Source organism: Urocampus carinirostris, chromosome 5 (assembly GCF_059441175.1).
Source record: "Urocampus carinirostris isolate Australia breed hairy pipefish chromosome 5, RoL_Ucar_1.0, whole genome shotgun sequence".
NCBI classification, from domain to species: domain Eukaryota; kingdom Metazoa; phylum Chordata; class Actinopteri; order Syngnathiformes; family Syngnathidae; genus Urocampus; species Urocampus carinirostris.
Window position 1 is genome coordinate 10,603,927 of NC_142353.1, and position 24,117 is coordinate 10,628,043.

The 24,117-nt window shown below is 40.1% G+C and overlaps 1 protein-coding gene across 1 annotated transcript in view; it reads left to right on the top strand.

The window, feature by feature from the left end:
- Positions 1-338: 338 nt before the first annotated feature.
- antxr2a (ANTXR cell adhesion molecule 2a) overlaps positions 339-24,117 on the top strand; it is a 109,185-nt gene continuing 85,406 nt past the window's right edge. Inside the window, exons 1-6 of the mRNA XM_088335679.1 lie at positions 339-780; positions 5,508-5,579; positions 14,933-15,004; positions 19,617-19,698; positions 19,764-19,868; positions 19,947-20,015. Coding sequence (XP_088191805.1) covers positions 590-780; positions 5,508-5,579; positions 14,933-15,004; positions 19,617-19,698; positions 19,764-19,868; positions 19,947-20,015 — 591 coding nt within the window. The 5' untranslated portion in view covers positions 339-589. The remainder of the gene's footprint in view (positions 781-5,507; positions 5,580-14,932; positions 15,005-19,616; positions 19,699-19,763; positions 19,869-19,946; positions 20,016-24,117) is intronic.

Genomic DNA, 24,117 nt, shown 5'->3' on the forward strand with positions numbered 1-24,117 from the left:
ATATGACGATAGATAATTGAATTGTTTCTTGGACATTTTTTCTTCCCATAAAAGATAATTTGGTTAATTTTCCTGATTTATCCTTTTGGGTTTTGTTTTGTTTTGACACGATTGTCATTTCTCCCAGCATCCCTGCAAGGTTACAGTGTAAAGTAAGAGCTTCACTTGAACGCATCACACTAGCAACTAAACTTGACTTTTTCCCAAGTTTTCCATTGTGTTGTTTGTGTCCCTTTTCTTTAATTTTCATCTCAAAGCAATTAAAAATATATTTTGTTAATGTGATAATTTGTATCATTTTGACTGTCATCTTGCCCAGGTTCTGTTAGCGTAAACAGTCAAAACTCCGAGCCTCTCCTGAACGCATCCACAGCAACAACTAAACTCCACTTTTCCCAACTATTCTCGCGTGTCTTTTTTCTGCACTTTTATCAATTTTTATTTCTTGAAGTGGAACAAAACGTGTGTTAACACATCGAGGATGTAACACGAACCAGCTGTGACTCAACAATGACGTTTCGGCGGTGATTTCCTCAATTTCAATGTGGCGCCGAATAGACTTCTTTCGTCGTCGTCTTTTTCATCCAAAATGCCTTCAGACAAGGAAACGAAAATGTCCCTTAAGTCCTCCCCGGGACCTCAAATTTTCCCCGGGAGGCGTCGGTGGCTGGCGGCGGTCTTCGGAGCCCTTTCTTTAGCCGTTTTGACGTCCTCAGGATGGGCGGAGGAGGTCGAAGCGTCCTGCCGAGGAGCCTACGACCTGTACTTCGTCCTGGACAAGTAAGAAATACCACTTGTAATTAACTCTTCATTAACGTACCTTTCAAATTAACTCGCTCGTAACGTCGACGAAATCCGTTAACGGCCTGATACGGAGTTGCAGGAAGCAGATGTGGATGGAAGGACAATCCCAATCAGCACCTGATGTCTTTTGGACGTCCTCTGGCCTGCCTAGTTGTTGTCCTGTTAATTGACTAAACACGAACTAGTTAAAAATACGTCTAAAAGATTAAATGGTTGCTGCCCAAAAGGCACCTTTATTTAGTTGAGAAATAAAATGTGAAAACATATCTTTAGAAATACCTCTTTAGACACCCTTTAGACCAGGGAAAATATTTAGATGTTTAATGAGTGAGCCATAACACATATTTACAAATTTCAGCAAAACTGCTAAACCTGCTCTATTTTTTCAGTGCATTTCATTTCACTGTGTGACATTAGGTGATTTGATACCATTTATGAAGAATAATAAGAATATGCCAGAGCCTGTGTCCCATATCAACAAATGGTTGGTTGGTTGGATCCCTTAACCAGTAGGGTCGTAGGGGCACCATTTCCTGTGGTGTGTCTTGGGCAAGTACAGCCCGGTAACGCCCAATATAGCACTTTAAACTAGTCTCCCTCCAGTAATTATGCATTTTGACCCTCATTTTTTCCCATCATTAATGGATTCAAAACAAGGTGCAAGATGAGTTATTATGTAAAAATGTCACAAAATACTGTTAATGAGGATACTGTACAGTGGAACCTCGGTTTTCGAACGCCTCTCGGTTCGAATAAATCGGTTCTCGGCCAAAAATTTCGAGAAATTCTTGCTTCGCTTTTCGTTCAAAAAATCGGAGTTCGAACGCCGGTACGCTAGGGTGCGATGCTGAGCGGCGTACGGGTGTAGATTGCCCCCACCCCTCGTGAAGAACTGTTATGACGTGCGCGCGCACTTTTCGCTTTCGCTTTAAATATCGGTGAACAGAGTGTTTTAGCCCCTAATTATGCCTCCGAAGAAGGTCGGTGCAAGCAGCAAAGTTGCTACAGGTGAAAAAAAGAAGGGTAGTGCGTACAACTATTGCATTTAAGAAAGAAATAATAGCGAACAATTTTGACACAAAGCGCTGAATTTTTTAACTGTAAGATATAAAGAGCCACACCACGCACTGACCTGCCATGACAGACAGACACACACAAACACACACAATTAAAAACATATTTTTTCCCATAACACATTTCTCTCCTTATAATACAACAAGTATAGTTCTTGTGTTGATTTCAAGGAAAGTGTCCACCTTCAATACACAAAAAAAACTAAACACGAAACAAGGCAAAGAGCCACAGTATATAGAAAATATATAGGGTGTTTGCCACCCCTGCTATAGACCATAGAATAAATGAAGAAAAAAAAAGTGCACAAAAATGACGTGGACACACCTGGTCTGGGGGCTTGTCATTAGGGCGTTTTAATGTGAAATGTCACCGCCGCTTAATGTTGCACCCAAAAGGACAGCTCTATTTAGAACACCAGCTCCTTTGGCTCAGCTCATTTAGAAGAACTGGCTCTTTCTTTTCCCAATTAGCTCCTTAGATTTTTGTTTTTTTTCAATGATATGTCATCCCCCCGAAAAAATAAAATAATGATATAACATATATATATATATATATATATATATAAAGTTGGTTTGTTGGTTGGATCCCTCAACCACAAATGGTTGTAGGTGAACTATTTCCTGCATTGTGTCTTGGGCATTTAGTAAATAGGAATTTCATATGTTTTGCAAAACATCCATCCATCCATCCATCCATTGTCTTCCGCTTATCCGAGGTCGGGTCGCGGGGGCAGCAGCGTTAAAAGGGAAGCCCAGACGTCCCTATCCCCAGCCACTTCCTCCAGCTCATCCGACGGGACCCCGAGGCGTTCCCAAGCCAGCCGAGAGACATAGTCTCTCCAACGTGTCCTGGGCCGCCCCCGGGGCCTCCTGCCGGTGGGACATGCCCGGAACACCTCCCGAGGGAGGCGTCCAGGAGGCATCCTTATTAGATGCCCGAGCCACCTCAACTGGCTCCTCTCAACGCGGAGGAGCAGTGGCTCTACTCCGAGTCCCTCCCGGATGACTGAGCTTCTCACCCTATCTCTAAGGGAGAACCCAGCCACCCTGCGGAGGAAACTCATTTCGGCCGCTTGTATCCGGGATCGAGTTCTTTCGGTCATGACCCAAAGTTCATGACCATAGGTGAGGGTAGGAACGTAGATGGACTGGTAGATCGAGAGCTTTGCCTTTCGGCTCAGCTCCCTCTTCACCACGACAGACCGGTACAGGGTCCGAATGACGGCAGACGCTGCACCGACCCGTCTGTCGATCTCCCGTTCCATCCTACCCTCACTCGTGAACAAGACCCTCCTTGATCTGCTACCTTATCGTGGTGGAGGAGTTTGTGTGTCCCAATGATCCTAGGAGCTATGTTGTCGGGGGCTTTAAGCCCCTGGTAGGGTCACCCATGGCAAACAGGTCCTAGGTGAGTGGCCAGACAAAACGCAGATCAGAAGACCCCTAATGATGAGAGAAAACTTTGGTCCTCGATTTCCCTCGCCCGGACGCGGGTTACCGGGGCCCCCTTCTGGAGCCAGGCCTGGAGGTGGGGTCCGCTGGCGAGCGCCTGGTGGCCGGACCCTTACCCACGGGGGCCGGCCGGGCACAGCCCGAAGGGACGACGTGGGACCCTCTTCCCATGGGCTCACCACCTGTAGGAGGGGCCAAAGGGGTCGGGTGCGCAGAGAGCTGGGTAGCAGCCAAGGGAGGGGTCCTTGGCGCGACGATCCCCGGCTACAGTTTTGCAAAACACATGAAATGTAAATTAGAATAATCAAAATATTCACCGTTCTACAAAAAAAATACAAAACACTTTTTGGCTCTTTGCTCACTGAACAGATTTAGTTAAACAACAACACAAAATCTTTGATAAGAAACAATAAAAATAGATTAAGAATATTAACTGTTGAGTGCAATAAATAAAAGATAAAATGCCAAACAATTAACTATTTACAATTCTTTTTTAACCAATTAAGATACCTATCCTCTGAAAAACGTGCAAAAAATGTAAATGTAAAATTATGTTAGTACATTAAAAAGCAAACGATCAGCAGACTCTGAAAAATTGAATGCACTCTGCCTTGGAGCAATTAATATCATTAAAATGAGTCCAAATGTGGCTCATTTTTCTGCTTTTTAAACATAAAGGACTTTCGTTTTTTAAATTTGTCTTCTGTATTGAACTCAAATATTACTCAACACCAAAAGAGCCCTTTCCGTGTGATGTATCCAAGCTGCACATGCATTGTAGAAGCAGAATGGAAGACTTCATGACAGTTTGTAGCCGCCCGTTGACACAAAAAGATCGTAGATCATAGATCTCGCAATAGCACAAAGTCTATTCTAGTCTTTTAAGTTAACAACAAAAACGTTCTTTTGATCGGCGCTGGTTTTTTTTCCTTTGAAGGTACAGTGGAACCTCGGTTCTCGACCATAATCCGTTCGAGAACCCTGTTCGAAAACAGATTTGTTCAATCACCGAAAACGTTTTTTTTCCCCATTAAAAGTAATGTAAATCCGTTCCAACACCCTGAATGTTTACCATGAGCGTAAACATGAAGTTAACCCAGGCTAATCGTATGTTCGCGTTAGCGTAATATTCCGTATGAAAGATTACGCTAACATGAACGTGTAATAAAAAATAAAAGGATTATGAATAGGATTTCTTACCTTTGTGGTGGACGGTGGGGAGAGGAAAATCATCAAAAGTTTTTCAACCTCTTCCAAAACTTGCGGCAGTTTCTTGCTTATAGCGCTAACTTCCTTAGCCGCATCACTCGATTTCACAGCCTCCTTATTCTTTACTATCGTACTGATAGTAGATTTAGCCATGCTGTATTCACTAGCAAGATCGGAAATTTGTACACCTCTTTCATATTTAGCTATTATGTCTTTCTTAAAGGCAATAGTTGTACGAACAACTTGTCTTTTTTCACCTGTCCTGCTTGCACCGACCTTCTTCTGAGGCATAATTAGGGGCTAAAATACCCGTATGCCGCTCAGCATCGCACCCTAGCATACCGGCGTTCGAACTCCGATTTTATTGACCGAACAGCGAAGCAAGAATTTCTCGAAATTTTTGGTCGAACACCGATTTGTCCGAACTGAGAGGCGAGGTTCCACTGTACTGGGAAAAAATGACCTTGAAAGTGGTTGAAAAGTGCTTGAATTTTGCCATGAACAAGGTGCACGGATCCTGTGTTTGCCGTCTAAAAGATGTCTTGATGTCCTCATGTTGACTGGATTGCTGTGATGATGCAATTGCAGGAAGCAAGACTTGGGCCATGACACAGAACACACTCAACTTCCTTTCCAAAAAGGACATCTTTTTTGAATTAGGTTTTAATATGGTCAACACAGCTGTAATGTTTTTTTCTTTTTTTTCAGCAACCCGCCCTTCCCGGGACAGGAAAAATTCAGCCACACTTGCTGGAAATGTATAATTATAAATCAAACTCTCGTACAACTCAGGAGAGTTTGAGTACCTTTCGCCAGAAATATTTCGACACATTTCCAAAACATCTTTGTCTCCCTAAATCTATGATTTGATATGTAACATTTTTTGCCAGGTCTTTGCTGGATTTAGCATGGAGTTTACTTTGTGTAACAGATAACATTTTTCTGTCCCTTTTTTGTGTCTTCTTTTAGGTCAGGAAGTGTCTCTGCCGACTGGTTTGAAATCTACTCCTTTGTCCGGAATCTAACAGACAGATTTGTTAGGTAAGTTTGTGGCTGGACAAATTTCAATTGAAACCTGCAAAACATTTGCAGCGTGCTTTTGTCTTGATGTTGAAAGTAATTGCATGTATGTAAAGACAATTAAAGTTTGTCAGGAAGCAATCTCAAAAAGTACTTTTTGCTATCCTATTTTATTTTTTTGTAAATGTTAAGGATGGATTATAAATGTTTTTTCCTCACAAATAGCACAAAATCTTGCCTCTAGGGAGTCCAAAGGCGTGTCTGGTGGCGTGTCCTCAAATTTGGGGTCGGAAGAGACTAGAAGTTGACCTTATCAATCCTTAAATATTTACTTTTATTTTCCAGTAATAACAATAACATCGTTCATCTAAATATTGCAGAATTTGCATATGATGATGGGTGTGTTCAAAATTCATCATTTCTAAATAAAATACAAGTACAGTACTGCAATACGGAGTGGCACACATGCGTTGGCTAAGAAAAACACACGGTACTTTTATGTATTTTGTGTAGGCAAAATTAGGAGATGAAATCAAGAATACAAATTCGACGGGTCAAATGTCGTTTGGCTTCGACTCACCACAAATTATCAAAGTTTAAGCACTGGTTTCTTGTTTCCGGCAGCTTTTGAAGGCTGTCGTCTTAGTTGGAGGTGGCCACAGTTGGGTTGATTGTGATCCTCCCAACCTGTGCTGGCTTAAGTGAAAAGCTGGTCTGGCAGTGAGGAGGTGGAATAAGGACCCCTGTCTTGGCGGGGGCGTGCCATTACACCACCTAGATAAAACACTCCCAGAGTCCTAAAATTAAGTGTCAGTTTTCATGAAAATGTGTTCTGCTGTTTCAGTGCTTATAAGCCACATACAAACACACACACAATCAGAATTTATAAATAGTTTAGATTAGATAAAAAAAAGTCTTAATAGTGTCCTTACATAGCCTTTGTACGGCTTAACGTAAACTTTTCTCCAAGTCTGGCCAAGCAACTCTAAACAATCGAAAGCCGCAGCTTTTGTTCCCGTCTGTGGCGCTTTCGCACGTCGGTCGGGCCGGCCGCTCATAATAATAAAAAAAAAAACTCTGGTCGTCGCGTTCCCCACTCGGGAAGGACGAGGCCTTGCATCCTCCCGGACCCAAAAAATTGTCCTTCTCCAAAGTGTGAGCTTTGCCGGCTGGCAGCTCAGCTAGAGCACAGATTGCGTTGGCTGGGCCTGCCAGAAGAAAATAGCAAAGGCAGCAGGTGGGAGTGGGTGGCCCAGTCCGACGCTCTTCTGGGCTGCAAAAACGGCCATTTGCCACGGGAGTGGCCGACACACGTACAGCCCCCCCGCCGCTGATTGCGCCAACCCCCCACCTACTTTTTCAACGTATCGTCTCCCACGGCCGGACACTGCTTTTAACTTCCATCAAAATGTATTTGGCAAATTTATATTCTAAACTACAAAATTCATACCCCATTGGCAAAACTTACTCATTTTAAAGTGACAGTGTGTAATATTTAGCACCATCTAGTGATAAGAAATTCAATTATCGAATCAAAGCCATGGTAACTCACCAATACGTACCTTGGGGTGTTTTCAACTTCTTTGAATGTCCGCGAAAATGCCTTGTTACATCAAGGACAATCCATAGAATCCTACCGTGTAAAATCTCATCTCATCTCATTAGCTACACCGCTTATCCTCAGTAGGGTCGCAGGGGTACTGGAGCCCATCCCAGCAATCATCGGGCAGTGGGCAGGGGACACCCTGAACTGGTTGCCAGCCAATCGTAGGGACAACTCACTCGCTCATTTACACCTAGGGACGATTTGGACCGACCAATTCACCTGAAATGCATGTTTTTGGAATGTGGGAGGAAACCCACGCAAGCACGGGGAGAACATACAAACTCCGCACAGGAAGTCTGGAGCTGGATTTGAACCCACGCAGGAGGTTCCCAAGACATGAACTGTGCCGCACATGCGCTAACCACTGCGCTGCCGTGCTGCCCACCGTGTAAAATATTTATTCCAAAACACAGGATAATGCCGACAGATGAATTGGAATCCGCCTTTAACATTTATGTTGGACATTGCTTCTTGTAATCCGTTCGTTTTGCCACATTATTTCCTTTTACAAATAAACAGACTCATAAAATTATTCCGAATATGGTAGTTAGTCTTGCCTTTTTTGATTGATGCCTTTTCCATGATGTTCTGTTCATGCTAGTTTTACTCATGCACAAAGCAAGAAGTTGCATCAAACTTGCAGTATTCCTCAACACATATATTCCTCGTGTCTCTCTCTCTCTCTCTGTCTCTCTCTCCCTCTCTCTCTCTCTCTCTCTCTCTCACTCTCTCTCTGTCTCCTTTACTGCTCGGGCGCCCCTTGTGGCTGTTGGAAAAAAATGCATACATTTTCTGCATCGTTGCATAAGCCGCGGGGTTAAAAGCTTATAGTCAGAATTTTGCGGTATTTTAGTTGTGACCCGATTGCATAATGTCATATTATTTTCTAAGAAATATGCATTTTTATTTTTTACTTTTTTGCTTCCAGACTGTTTTCAAGAAACCCTAGCTCTTACAGTAGTTTTAGATTTCTGCACTTTATAGTGTGGTGTGTTCTTTATACGAAAGTACTTCACAAATGACTATTATTTTGAATGTGCGCCTTATAATCTTATAGACTGGAAAATATCATTTATACAAAGGTGCACTACAATTCAAAAGTTTTGGGTCACTTAGAAACTTTTATTTTTTGACAAAAGCAAAGTTTAAAGGATTCAATTATTTTTTCAAATTAAAGTCATTGCTAACCCTCTCAATGTCTCGACTATACTTTTTATTTATTTTGCTACTCATTTGATCAATTAAAAAAATAAACTTTACTCTTTACATAAAACACAAAATTGTCTGGGTGACCCCGAACTTTTAACAGTAGTGTTCTTTTTTGTACGAGCACCTCTGAACCTGAGAATTTAAATATACGAGTTTAATTTGGAAGAAAGTTCATTTAAAAGTGCAGTGCGTTGTTTGAGGTGTCCTTAAGAATTGGAAAGTATAAGATTGGTTATATAAGTTATATAAGATAAGTTATTGTTATTACTGGAACAAACTTCAACTGAGTTCAAAGAGCCTTTATCTTTAATTTCCACTGCTCCTATTTGCCTTTATCTTACTTTTACCACCGATTTTCTGGGACAATAAACTTATCAAACATGACACAGCACCTACTTACTCCAAGCAAGACTGGCTACAGTACCATAAATTCCGGACTATAGAGCGCACCTGATTATAAGCCGCACCCACCACATTTTAAAAGGATAACCGCTTTTGTACTTACACAAGGCGCACCTGTATATAAGCCGCACGCGCCCACATTTAAACATGTAACACAATCACAAATTTAACCCCAACCCGACTTTGAGTCCCTCGATTGTAACTCAATATAAAGTACACAGTCCAAAAACCACAGCCGGCAAAATGAATGGAAAATGATACCCGTACTTAAAGTTTGATGCAGACCTGCAGAGTCTGGGTCCCGTTGAAAATAATCCAAGGGGAAAAAAATGTATATTTCCAAAGGTAAGGGTGGGAAAAATATATAACCACTATTGTCCGCTGCGTCCACAAACACGTCTCACCTTTACTCCACTTCCCGTCAGCCCCCGTTGTTTTCGCCCCTTTTTTGATTCGCCCGTGGAAAACATATCTGAATAAGTCTCTAAAATAAATGCATTACAAAAATATACAGTTGCAAATACCGTATTTTCCGCACTATAGGGCGCACCGGGTTATAGGGCGCACCCCCAAAAAATAGTTTTTGGTCCTATATCTTCCATAGATAAGGCGCACCGGATTATAAGGCGCTACAATGGGAACGTTGACAAAACAGTCAGATGATTCAGTCAAACTGATTACCCCCTTAACATTCCCAAAGCTTGCAAAGAAGCAAATACGTGTCGTAGACACGTGCGGATGCGGTGTCCGTACGATGTCACTTAAATGCGTCATTTAAAATATCATTCGGAAGGTTGAAGTCTTGGGATTCAAGAAATGCCAAACATTTCTATGTTTCTATTTTCTTTTTTACTCTCAACTTTACTGTGCATATGACAATAAACACTTGGAATTGAGTTTAATTCACTCAACTCATCACAGCAACATCAAGATCGTTCTAAAACAAGATACCGGGAAAATATAAAGCCGCATAACTCACCTAAGTTCTCACGTTCAATAATGATACGCAACCATGGTCTTCTTACAACCGTGAGTGAAGTAAATCCAGGAGATTAGAATATTTACAAATACAGACTAATAAAACATGTTTCTTTATGGCGTACCTTAGCAAGCTTGCTAAGCTTGCTACGCCATTGCTAAACTCGGCCAATTGCAGGGTTTGTTTTGGCCCTCTAGCCAATCCGAGGCTCCGAATAACTTCAGCCAATAGCGATCGATTTAACGGATGATTGACACATTGGTTAGCCAATGAAACGCCGGTATATAAATCCCAGCATACACCGCGGACTTGCTACGCCATTGCTAAACTCGGCCGATTGCAGGGTTTGTTTTGGCCATCTAGCCAATCCGAGGCTCCGAATTACTTCAGCCAATAGTGATCGATTCAAATGATGATTGACACATTGGTTAGCCAATGAAACGCCGGTATATAAATCCCAGCATACACCGCGGACTATTCCACGTTCGGGGTAAAATCGAGTCGGCGGCTGTTGAGTAAGTTGCGAGACCTTGCGAATTTAATATTGAGCCATATATAAGGCGCACTGTGTTATAAGGCGCATGGTCAGCTTTTGAAAAAAAATTAAGACTTTTAGGTGCGCCTTATAGTGCGGAAAATACGGTACATATTATACATGGTTACACATATTTACAAAGAAAGACGGTACACCGAGAGAGTTTTCAAAGCTTTAATAATAATATTATAACTTTTATCCCAAACTGTGCCTGTGAAGGGTAGCAAAACGCTACTAGCAACACGCTCGCAACACAGTAAACGGCTCTGTTAAAAAAAACATACCGTAATTGTAGTAATCACGGTAAACCGTCCTCATCTTCCTCCTTATAACTGACGTCATCTAAGTCGTCCTCCCCAGTATGGGAAAGAGACTATGTCATATAGACGTCGTCCCACGCTCCCTTTTTTAAAAACACGCTCGCAAAGTAAAGTTTACGTGCAGTAGCTCTATTTCCTTCTTTATCGGACTGCTCGATTGCATTTAGCTTGAAAGCTGCGTCATGTGCTATTCTTTTTGCAATTTGCATGGTGAGGATATTTCTACGCTAATTTAATCTGTGCACAAGCTAAGAAGTTGCAGTCTTTCTCGGTGCATATATTCCACCGGTCTAAATCTTACCTTTTGTACTCGAGCGCCGCTGGCGGCTGTTAGAAAAATCACATAAATTGGCCGCATCGCTGAATAAGCGGCAAAGTTGAACGTTTGGGAAAAAAGTAGCGGCTTATAGTCAGGAATTTACGGTATTTAGAATAATGTTACAATATTATTAATCTACGATGACGTAATCTGCTACCTGTGACCCAGACGAAGCTATTTCGGGCCGAAATGGGTACGACTAGTTCGGTCTTTAAAAGAAAAACTACTTTAAGGGCATACACAATTTGAAATGATTAAAAAAAAAACGTATAAAATACGAGGAAAACGTTGACAGGTATGCGATCTCTGTCTCTCCTCCTTGCGAAAGTTTTTTTTTTTTTTTTTTTTTTTTTTTTTTTTTTTTTTTTTTTAGCATCCTTCTACAAAGTGTGTTTGTGATCTAGCCAGAATGCTTTAGCCAACGGAGCATCCTCCCCCACTACGGCAGCACAATATATACGACATATAGCAAGACGGCCGTGAGGCGTTGAGAACAATCTGTCCAAGCTTCCCGCACACTGAGAACGCTTCTGTTTCACCGTGTGTGGCTAATAGACACGCTATATCCGACCAATTCCTGCAGGGAACTTGTCTAATACAAACTCTCCTTTTGCTGCATGTATTGCCGTCCAGTTCACATATATTTGCAGCATGGTCCAGGGTTTGTACGGGTGCTTAAAATCATTGAAAATGCTTGAATTTCATGTGGTGTTTTCAAAGTTTGAAAAGTGCTTGAATTTTGGTGGAAGTGCTTGTAAATGCTTGAAATTCTTGCCATGTTTCTCTCCAAGTATGCTTAGTAAAGGACACCGACACTGCACTGGGGTGGCTTTGCTTTGCCATTGTGTTCCTTCTTTCTTCTTAATTAACGGCAGCTGGCATTAGTTTGTATCTAATTATCCTTCGAAGTGTCATTGCCCGCGACGTGTCACGCCCAAAAGTACAAGTGGATGCTACGCTGAAACAGGGCACTATGAAATTTGTATTAGTGCAAGGATTACAGATCAAGGTAGCATTTCCCATTTGTTAATTGTAATGGGAAGAACTTTCTGCAACTCAAAATAAAAAAACGCTACATGTTATTGTCATGTTTACCCAACACCTGTATGTGGAGGTTTTTTTTTTTTTTAAAACAAATATTTTTGCTATTTTCTCAAGATCTCAAAATCATATGTCTTCATAAATGCACACGCAATATTAAAAGAATCGCGTATGTAAATTGTGTGTATATATATATATATATATATATATATATATATGTCTGTGTGGATCTGCAAACCACATGATCAAATTTCTTCTGTCAATGGTACTGGAAAAATTGGAAAATTGGCTTTAAAGGTCCTTGAACAGTGCTTGAATTGGCCATGGAAAAGGTGCACAAACTCTGATGGTCACCGTAACAATAATAATTTGACGGCATTCTTGTTTAATATGCTGCCAAGGAATGTGTTTCTGGCCACTCGCTCAAATCACTTGTCTTTGTCTTTGCAGCCAATATGTCCCCGGATAAAATTCAAGAGCAATTAAGAACAAAGTAATGGAAAATGCCAATGTTTACAACATACAGTAAGAGTTACTTTTAAAGTGATAAAAAGTGATAACAATCTTTAATATTTCCAAATCATGAAATAGATTTCAAAATGATTAAAATATTATGTATATATAGAATATAATTAAAACATTTTCAAAACGTCATCATTTTTAAATAATGACACTGTCATTATAAGCACTAATCTAATTCTGGGATAATCTCAAATATGTCTAACAGGAATAATTCCTATTATTAAAATAAAGAAAATATTTATACATTGATACTTCATATTAGGATTTTTTTTTTAAAGGCAGATTTTGTCAGGACTTATAAAAACCATTTAATAAGTAAAAGATTTGAACACATAAAGAGTAGAAAAAGATGGGCTACACAAATACAAAAAATGTAAAAAATGTTATCACTTTTCAAGTAAGGACGTTGTAATTACCCGTTTACGGCCATACCGACATGAGCACGCTGATCCCGGAAAGTTAAGCAGGGTAGAGCCTGGTTAGTAATCGGATGGGAGACCGCCTGGGAATACCAGGTGCTGTAAATATGTCATATGGCGCACGTTTCGCTGCAACAGTACTGACTAAAAATGGATATATATTAAAAATGTTCATTGTGTCTTCATTAAAAAATGATCATGCTGCTATTTAATATAAAAGTAGTTTTTTTTTAAAAAAAAATCTTAAAAAAAAAACATTTCCAAACAAATAAAATATAAAAAGCATAGTTCTCGGTTCACGGATCCATTAACCGCATGGGTGGTCGGGGCACCAATGAGAACGCAACTCTAGAACAGCTTTCTCCACTGTAGCAGTCCCTGGCCTGTTCTTGGGTCTTCCTCTCCTCCTGTCCCCTTGGACTGTGCCCTGGAGCATGATCTTGGTCGGTCCTGATGATCTTGTGGCGTGACCATACCACTATAGTTTCCGTCTGCGCACAGTTGACAACAGTTCTTTGTAGTGTCCAATGTGCCCGTATTGCATACCTTTTTGTTTGTCACTAAGGAGCTGATGACTAGTTTCCTGTAGCATCACATCTCCATGCCCTGGGTTTTCCTTTCCAGTTCTTCTGTAAGAGTCCATTTCGAGGAAAAAGCATACTTGTAGTACTACGAATAGAATCAAATAATTAAAAAGATCAATAAAGAATAAGATATACTCGAAATATGGGAAAACTTTCAGTGTCATCATTTTTAAATAATAATGCAATTATTATTTGTTTTAAAATGCACCAATCTATTTTTCAACTTGATTAATTTAGTGTCATTGTTTTTGTTTTTTGAATTTTTTTTTATTATTATTATATTATTATTATTATTATTATTTATTATTTTTTGGATTAACGAATTGTGTGAGCACAGCCTTTTAACATTTACTGTGATACCATCAAAAAAGCTGGCACCACTTGAAGAGTCAAAAAGCTAGACAGAAAAGAACCTGGGTTACATAATATTAGACTCTATGCAGGGTTATACAATGCTTTAGAAGATTGTAAAATGGCTAATCTTAATTTAGCAAAAACCAAGATCCTCTTTCCACCGCAATTCAATATTTGTCACCTCGATGTCCTTCAGAAGGTGTAAAAGAATGCTAGTGCAAATCCACTTTATGTCACAGATTTCTATCTAAATGGAAGTTGAAATAAATCAAACGTACAGCAGTCTGCGATGTCTGTTAAAAGTCTCAGGTACATCTTTTGCCTCCAGATTTCTGCCCTGCAGGAAGTGACTCACGATGGCTGCAACACGATAACTGCTACTTCGTTCCACAAGCTGCATATTAAAAAAAAGGCTAAATTTGGTGACATAGTGTTTTAGGCTTATATCAGTGGCTGAAACATTTCCAGTTGATAGCCGTTGTCACACTAAAATTGGCCATTAAAATAACAAAATAGGATACAATACATTCTACTTTTCGTCTCATGTTTTTAATTCAATATTTATTTACTGGCTTGCTCGTATTTATGATTAACTTGTTTTCCATCCATCCATCCATTATTTGTACCGCTTATCCTCAGTAGGGTCGCGGGAGTTCTGGAGCCCATCCCAGCCATCCTCGGGCAGTGGGCAGGGGACACCCTGAACTGGTTGCCAGCCAGTCGCAGGGCACAGGGACAGACAATTCACTCACTCAATCACACCTAGGGACAATTTGGACCGGCCAGTTCACCTGACTTTTAGGAATGTGGGAGGAAACCCACGCAAGCACGGGGAGAACATACAAACTCCACACAGAAGGTTCGATCTCATGACCTCAGAACTGTGCCGCACACGCGCGAACCACTGCGCCGCCGTGTTGCCCATTAACTTGTTTTAGTTTGTGTTATTTTAGCTGACCTGATATGATCGCTTGAATAGCAATTAACAATGGTTTTCTTAACTTGATCTTATTTGTAGAGCATTTTATGTTGTTATATCAAAAATTGTTGAACTCTGAAAATAATCTTTTTTCTAATTTTTCAGCCCACGAATGAGAGTTTCCTTCATTGTGTTCTCAGCCCAAGCGAAAGTCCTCCTCCCTCTGACTGGTGACCGGTAAGTTTGTGTTCTATTCCTAGCTAGCATGCTAACATTTCAACAAAGATGGGCATGTTCATTAAAACGTGTTAAATTTTGTGTTACCAAAACCTTGTACCTTGTTCAATTGTCCAATGATATTTTTGATTGTGTGCGTTTGAATTCAATTTCTTTCCAAGATAACATTGCAAAAGGCACTCACCAAATACAGCAGGTAATCGAGGCACTAGTTAGCTGAAAACCTGAGCTATGCTGAGAAAGACAGGCAGCAGGTCAAAGTTTTGCATCATATTTACATCTTCAGCACATGTCACAATGAGAGAAAACAGCAAGATTGCTGACCACTCCATGGTTTAAACCACATGTATCAAAGTCAAGGCCTATGGGCCAAATCTGGGCCATGAAGACGTTTTTGACAGCCATTGAGATCATCTTGATTCACTATTGTATTAAGCACCAAGAATCGTTGTGTGTTTAATTGCGTTACTTCTCCTTGAAGACAGTCTTTTTTTTGTCAGCAGATTTTTGCACCTTACATTTCAATTATATTTTTAAAAAATATTTCAGTTGAGTGAATGATAGAAAATTGCCACTATATTTTTACTTGAGGTAAATTCACCCCACTTTTGCTAAAATGAAAAGCTAAAGTTAACTAATAGTGCTTGGGTAATACCGGCTTCGTTCATTTAATTTTCATGTTATGGGGATTTTTATGCACAAATATTTTTTTAGGGAAATATTGCTTTATTTAACTTATCATATTCGAATATATTTGTTAGCTTTTTAATACATTAAATTAGGTTCAGTTGACTATACATACACTGAATCTCTAATGCCCCCTTGCATGGCTGACTCCCTATTGGTGCGTGAGTGTGTGTGTGAATGGGTAAGTGTGAAGCACATTGTAAAGCGCTTTGGGAGGTCTTCATTGACTTGAAAAGCGTTATATAAATACAAACCATTTACCATTTACATGTTAGAGGGGGGATAAAAAATCTATTCTTGTATATATCTTGACTTTATTTTTGGCGATTTCTAAAATCGACGTTTTTTCCGTGAATTGATTTTTGTGACATCAAAGCGGGTACATTAAAATACGGGAAAGCAAACGGAAGTGGAAAATGGAGGAAGAAAGCAAGGAACAAGAACTAAGGCCGGCGCCCATTCAATTTAAATCCAAAGTATGGACACATTTTGTTTTTTTTACAGTTCCCTGGAAGACTGAGCTAGACATGACCAACACTGTTTGCAGAAATTCTTGACAACTTGAATTTCAACACTTTAATTTCAAAGCTCCCAGTTCAGCTCCTTTCCTTTAGAGGCAGTTTTTGAGGCAGTGTTTTGCAGTGTCTGAAACTCATGACAAAATGTTACCGGACACCAGGGCAGACAACTCTGAAAAGTTGCCTACCCAGCCATAAAGTTGCCTGCCCCATTTTTCACAACTTGAAACACAATAAGACGACTAAGCGTAAAAAAACCCCATGGTTGCAAAGTCTTAAAGATTGATAATCAGAATATATAACAGAACAACACTTTAAAATTACGTTTATTATAAATCTACTTATAACATTCATTGCATGTATATGACATCGCTGTTTTCCATCTGCCATCAGTATGTCACTGTATTTACTCATCTTCATTCATGCGATGTTTGCGTTGCGTCGTCTGCTACAAGCTATTTGAACTCCTTTTTCCACGATGCTTTTAATGTATGTTTACATTTTGTAGCGTCATAAATTTTGTTAGCTTCTTTCGAATCTTTCTTCTGGGGCTGAGGTTTTGGCTTGATTCCTTATCCATTTTTGTTGTGTTCTCTGTGCGTCTACTTTAGAAAATTATATGCAAATGCACGACCTTATAAAGCTCGGGAAAGTCCGGAAGCACGAAGTTATTCGATGCAGGCTTCTGATTGGCTGCCGAGTATGCAAATTGCAAAACCAACCAAAATTCAGAAATTTCCAAACCGAACAAAGATTTTGAAATCGGAATAAAGCAAACGTTTGGTTTGAAAAAATAAATAAAAATAAAATAAAAATGAAAGATTTTTCTTTTTCTTTCTTGAAAAAGTTGTTGGCCACCCGGGCAGATACATTGTGTAAGTTGTATGCCCGACGTACAAGATGCACGCCTCGGGCGTCCGGGCAGACGTTATTTCAGACACTGGTGTTGTGTTTTATTTCCTTAAAGCGTCACCTCTGACAGCAATGTTTACCTGCAGCGCAGGGTTTTGAAAAGACTATGTTGAATTTAAAGAATCTCTATTTTAATTTCATAGCTTACACTTGTGCTGTCCTTTTCTGTTCGAGGCTCTTTTTTATTTTATTATCTTAAAGTGTTAACCGTAAATAGGATCATTAAAGGACCACATTTGTGTCACATTGACATTTCAGTTGGACATTTTGTGGCTGTAAACCTGTTGCATAGTGAAAATGTTATGTTCACATTGTCTCAGTTGAAATAAATGTCATTTTCCGGACTGACCGACACAGAATGATGCGCATTGTTTGAAGATCATTCGTGGTTTATTGTCCCAGAAGTGTATAAACTATTTTTTTTATTATTACTTTTTTTAAATCATCAATTAGATCAAATAGCAATACTTGTAGAATCATAATTATCAAGAATCGTTATATGAATCAAATCGGCACCTTGGTATTGTGATACATTCGACCCAAGACCAAAGCATATCATCCCGCCCCTAATATGTGTTGTTTAAATAATTGTTAATCTCTTTTGTTGGACCCTTATTTGACTCTGACACCCCTGGTTTAAATCGTCTCACTTTTTGGGAAAGAAGAGGCCAAATAGGATGACGTCCCTCTAAGGGGAGTCGACATGCAAAAGTCTCACAGTTATAATTGAATACTTGACAAATGTACAGGGTCTCTATAAAGTTTACTGTGCAACCATGCAAATGATTATATTTTTTATTCTGATTTGTTCTATTGTATTCAGTGTTTAAGTATTTTTGACCTTTTTGAATACACTTTATGGCCACCTTTAGTTGCACGAAGCACATCAGGACGGTACTCGATTTCTTGCTATGTTTCATTCTCAGAAATTTGTTCCAGCATGTTAACTGCAAACTCTTTTTGGTCACTCATTTGGCTTGAGCACCTGTAAGAGATGCACTTTGGAAGCATACAATCACAAGAATTTGTATAGGACCTCGTGTTCTGTTGAACGCAATAGCTGTGACTGTGGGACAGCAGTATGGATGGACTTTTTTGGTAGAATGAGAAAAGGACTCTCCTAAACAATCTATGTTTTCATTAGAAGTTCTTGGTCATCCAAGCCTTCCTTTATCTAATACTGTCACCATAGATTTCTTGTGCTATGCAAAAATTGACGGACGTGATGGTGGATCTCTTCTATATGTAGTTCTGCACTTTGGCTGAGTCTGCCTATCTGATTTTGTTTAAATAAACCATAAAACACATTGCGCCTTCTCTTGAGGAGTAGCCGGTTTGTAGGGGTTCATTAAACATACCCTCCTTCACAAATAAGTATCCATGAAACACACAAACGCAGTCTGATAAAACACTTGAATAAACACTGAATAAAATTGTAAGGAATCTGAATTAAATATCTAATTTATTGATTTTAAATACAGTTTTTATAACAGCTAGCAGAGTAAGTGTATGTTTGGAACCGTTCAGTGGTGAAGGCGCTGACACTTGTCCACTGGACCACACTATTTTTACTCACAGAAATAATGATTTGCATATTGCATTCTGATAAGTTAAAATACCTTATTTAACATACTTGTGCTGAAATATAGAGAAACTCATACTCCTCAACCCTGAATCGTCTATTTAAGATACAAAAAAAAAACAATAAGAATATTTTTTAAAACTAGCGAAGAGCACATACACAAAACTTATTCATAGAGGCTAATCTCCTAAAGTCACATGATTTTGATTGATTTTGATAAAATACCAACAAATTTGCAATGCTACTTTCAGAGAAAACATTTAGGAAACAATATGAGAAAAATGACCTACTATCTAAAATAATACATGGAATTACTCAAAGAGCATACCCGAGGGGTCTCTAAACTTTTCAATAAGAAGCCAGATTTGGCAAGCTAAAAATGTATGAGGGCCGACTATTCAGCCTGACATTCTTTAAACAGTCTTAAACAAATGCCTTATACTGCAAAAAATACGGTACATAATAAACATTGAGGTTATTGACGCACAGGTGAAAGAGTGGATAGACTCTTAACCTATCAGAATGCATAAATCAAATCAGTGTTTCTGGCACTGTAAATGTGATGATGAAATATCTCTAATGTATTTTTGTCTGTCATCTCTCCCTCTGTTGGTCTAGTGGTAAAAAGTGTTAGCGCCCTCACTGCCATGTTTTGGGTTTGATTCAGCAATACTTAGCGACTAATTAATCATTGCGCTATAAATGGCGTACATTATTAAACACAGTAGCTCTTACAGTAGTTTGAAATTTACTCGCCTTATAATCCGGTGCGCCTTATGTATGAGAAATGATTTATTGGGGGTGCGCCTTATAATCTGGTGAGCCTTTTAGTACGTAAAATACAGTATGTTAAATCTTTGACAAAATCCAAATAGAGAATGTGGATCATCCAAAAAGCATTTATTTTTCTCAGCTATGAGATCGAACAAGGCCTGGATAAGCTGCGAGCTGTGAACCCGGCCGGCGAGACTTACATGCACGAGGGAATCAAAAAAGTGAGCAACCATTTTGCATGTTGCCACGATCATTTTTCCCAACCTTTGACTTCCATCCATCACAGGCCACAGATCAGATCCAGGAACAGACCGTCAAGTCGTCTAGTATCATTCTGGCACTGACTGACGGCAAGCTGGAAGTCTTTGTTCATGAGCTCACTGTCAAACAGGTACGTTGTGTTTATTTGAGGGAATCAGTATTTCAGTTTGATGAAATAAAAATCATACAGTATGCATGTTTTTTGAAGGCGGAAGAAGCCCGGAAGTATGGCGCTCGCGTCTACTGTGTGGGCATCAAGGACTTTGATGAGCAACAGGTGAGAAAATGGCTGCCAGAAATAAAAATTAGAATTGCCCTTATTATCATTGATAAGAACAGTTGCTGTTAATGGACATTCTTCTATTACCTAGATTTCATGTTGATGATGTCTGTTTATTCTCCTTTTGATGCGGTTTTTGAACTTTTTCCTGCCCTATTGTACTTGGTACGACAGCAGTTCTCTGTTAAAGAGTCTATGAAGGAATATTCCTTGACTCTATCTGACTTTGCACCCCGGCCTGCTCTTTATGGGCTAAAATGACAGGAAAACATTTAGCCTTAATTTCTTAGCGTCCTTCATTCACTTATTTCCTGAAAGTTATTTTCTGAAAAATGGTGCGTCAATCACCCTCAATTATTTTGATTCATTTTTTCCACCAAGCTCCTTGTAGAACTTCTGGTATGTAAGTCTTGATTAAAAAAAAACAAAAACAATACTATTAAACAAAAAAAAACAAATCAAAATCAGAATGACTTGATTTTTTGTAGATGTAGGTTTCATGAAACAATGATTATTATTATATCATTATTATATTTCTGTTCCCTGTTACATTTATGAGAAGATAAAATACCAATATGGAGCAAATATGGGTGGTGAATAAATTATTCTAACAAACAATTTATTGACCAATTGAATTAAAAGAGCCGAATTTATTCTATTCAAAACTTGTCTCACCTTTTTGGAACACCACATACGTTTTTAGATATTTATTTCAGGAAAACGGATGAAACACCTTGTTTAGTTATTCTGAAGGGTGGCTACACACACTTTAGGTGAATTCTTTTTACTGTTTTTGATCAATATACTTTAATCAAGACACACACACTCTTGGATTTTGATCAGGGTTTTGGTACAGATCTTCCTGTTATGATATGGCCACTTGTCTTTATTCTGGCTAAATTCAGAATGCCCTTGCAAGGTGAGGCGTGTATCATCTCTCGGTTCTCAGTTCAGGCAACCTTTGATGCGCAAATGCAAGCTAACGCCCTCCTTCCCAATCTCACATTCTACCTTTATCAGTCAGACAATATATATGTTATTGACAGTATTCACTTCACATGTCTTGCCATTGTTTGATCATTTTCTGACATTGCGAAACAGAATTCTGACCAAACGTTGAATACTCTACATATATTATATGTTTATATTTTACGGCTAAACACAGACAAGCATTCAAGTGTGCATATTTAAAAATACAACGGGAAGCGAAACTGAGTTTGGTTGTGGTTTATTTAAGTCTTATGTACAGAGTAAAACACACAGATAAAAACTTGTCAGAGTTTGCTTTTCGGCTTCCTCAACTTGCGAACCTTCGAATTATCCATCCATCCATTTTTTGCGGCGCTTATCCCTATCCTTAGATCTGCTACGGCGTTAGCATCCATGAGCACTTGCGCTAACAATGCATTGCGTATGACATCACACATCCCCTTTTGCGCAAGTGGTATATGATGGCGGTTAGACAGGGAATGCATAGTAGTCACATGAGATCACATCCAACTCACATTTAATTGGAGATGTAAAAGACCTTTTAAAAACATAGGATTTCACCCAAAAATGTTGTAAGTCGTAGGTATCACTCGGCCAAAGCTCGAATCTGTTACTTCCCAGTGTTGGGGAGGGCAGAATGCTCAACCCTAAGACCACTAAGCTGGTCCACCGCTTAACATGAGAAGCAGGGCGCACTGCACGATTGGGAGCGCCGCTCAATTTGAGTAAAATCTGATACTTGGATGTGCGTGTTATGATCGTGAAAATACGGTATATGAAAGTAGTATGTCAAACTTGATTAGGTTCATTTGTTTACAAAAACAACAGCATTAAGGAGGTGTGGGAAGGGATGAAGACCATCACCGGCTGCAGCACCAAGCAGGGTGTGGCCGCGGACGTAGATGTGGGGAGGGTTAACCAGTTAAACAACTTTTTAAACAGGTTTAACCACCCCAACTCGTCCTCAGTACTGCAGCTGTCCCTCTCCCTCTGGACACCAGCATGGAGGAGGACATCCCCCACTCAAGATAACTGCAGCCCATGTGTGTAGAGAGCTGAGGAGGCTGCAAACCAGCAAGGCAGCTGGTCCAGATGGAGTATCCCCCCGACTGCTGAAGGCCTGCGCGTTGGAGCTCGGAGACCCTCTACAGCGCATCTTCAACCTGAGCCTGGAACAGGGGAGGGTCCCCCAGCTTGGAAAACATCCTGCATCATCCCAGTCCCAAAGAAATTAAGACCTGAGGAACTCAACGACTTCAGGCCAGTCGCCCTGACATCACATGTGATGAAAACCATGGAGCGGTTGCTGCTGCACCACCTGAGGCCACAGGTCCGCCACGCCATCAACCCTCTGCAGTTTGCCTACCAGGAGAAGGTGGGAGTGGAGAATGCTATAGTCTACATGCTACACCGATCCCTCTCTCACCTGGACAGGGACAAGGGGGCTCCGAGGATTACATTTTTGGACTTCTCCAGTGCCTCCAACACCATACAGCCCCTGCTACTTAGTAGTAAACTGACAGAGATGGGAGTAAGCTCACACCTTGTAGCATGGATTACAGACTACCTGACGGGCAGACCCCAGTATGTGAAACAGGGGGGCTGTACATCGGACACTGTGGTTAGCAGCACAGGATCCCCGCAGGGGACCGTGCTCTCTCCATTTCTATTCACCCTGTATACGTTGGACTTTCAGTACAGCTCTGAGTCCTGCCAAGTGCAGAAGTTTGCTGATGACACTGCTATCGTGGGATGTATCTTAAGTGGGCAGGAGGAGGAGTACAGGAAATTGATTCAGGACTTTGTCCAATGGAGCGATGCTAACCACCTGCACCTGAACACCACCAAGACCAGGGAGATGGGGTTGGACTTTAGGAGAACTAGAACTCACCCGGTTCCTGTAACTATCAAAGGAGAATGTGTAGAATTTGTCCAGACCTACAAATACCTGGGTGTGCAGCTGGACAATAAACTGGACTGGACTGCCAACACAGAAGCTCTATGCAGGAAAGGTCAAAGCCGACTTTTCTTCCTCAGGAGGCTGGCGCCCTTCAACATCTGCTAAAAGCTTCTACAAATGTTCTATGAGACTGTTGTGGCAAGCGCCCTCTTCTATGCGGCAGCGTGTTGGGGAGGCAGCGCCAAGAAGAAGGATGCCTCTCGTCTTAATAAACTGGTGAGGAAAGCGAGCTCTGTTTTGGGCACAGAGCACAGAGGCTGACAACAGTAGCTGAGAGACGGGCACTGAAAAAGCTGCGGTCAATCATGGAAAATTCATCACATCCACTACACAGCATCATCTCCATATATATATATAGCATATATATGTTTTCTTAAATGTTTTTTTTTTTTGAGTCGCACTCCTTTAATTTAATGATTGACAGCTTGTTGATTAAGCAAGTCTGCTAATGAGTGTTTTAAAGGGATAGTGTGTAATATTTCAGGCCTCCTAGTGGTACAAAAGCTTTCAATGATATGATATTTGAATATCGGGCAAAAATACATGAACGTATCAACTGATGTTGTATTTTATAAAAAATAAAATCATAGGTTGAGAGATTTGGATTTTATTTTACACAATGGAATCAACACTTAGGTCACCGCAGTGTTTGTCCGACATCCTGCCGCCATTCTGTGCTCTGTGGCAATGGCCCTCATTCGCACCAGACAACACAGTGACATCTAGTGGTCATATGTTTAACACTAAGGCCTTAATGGCTGCACTAGACATGCACAAAGTGTAGTGTACATATTTACATGTTTTAAGTAAATCAATGGCAAACACTAGATTTACTATTTGTAGGTTTGTTTTAGGTACAACTATTAACTGTTAAGATAACGCCACTTTATAAGAATGACATATTTTTCTCAGCTAAGGCATGTGTAATGTGTGACATTTTTTTCTTCGATCTATTTAAAAAAGCAGGGAAATAAGTATCAATACATGATATACCAATTAACTAGCCTAGTTATATCTGGCCAATTTTAGGGCCTCCGCCGCAAGCCTCATTACCATTGCAACCAATGTCTACTATCCGGCGCCTGTCACGTCACAAACTAAGGCAACATTCGTCTTGCGTTGGGCTGCATCGTTCACTCGCTTGTTCAC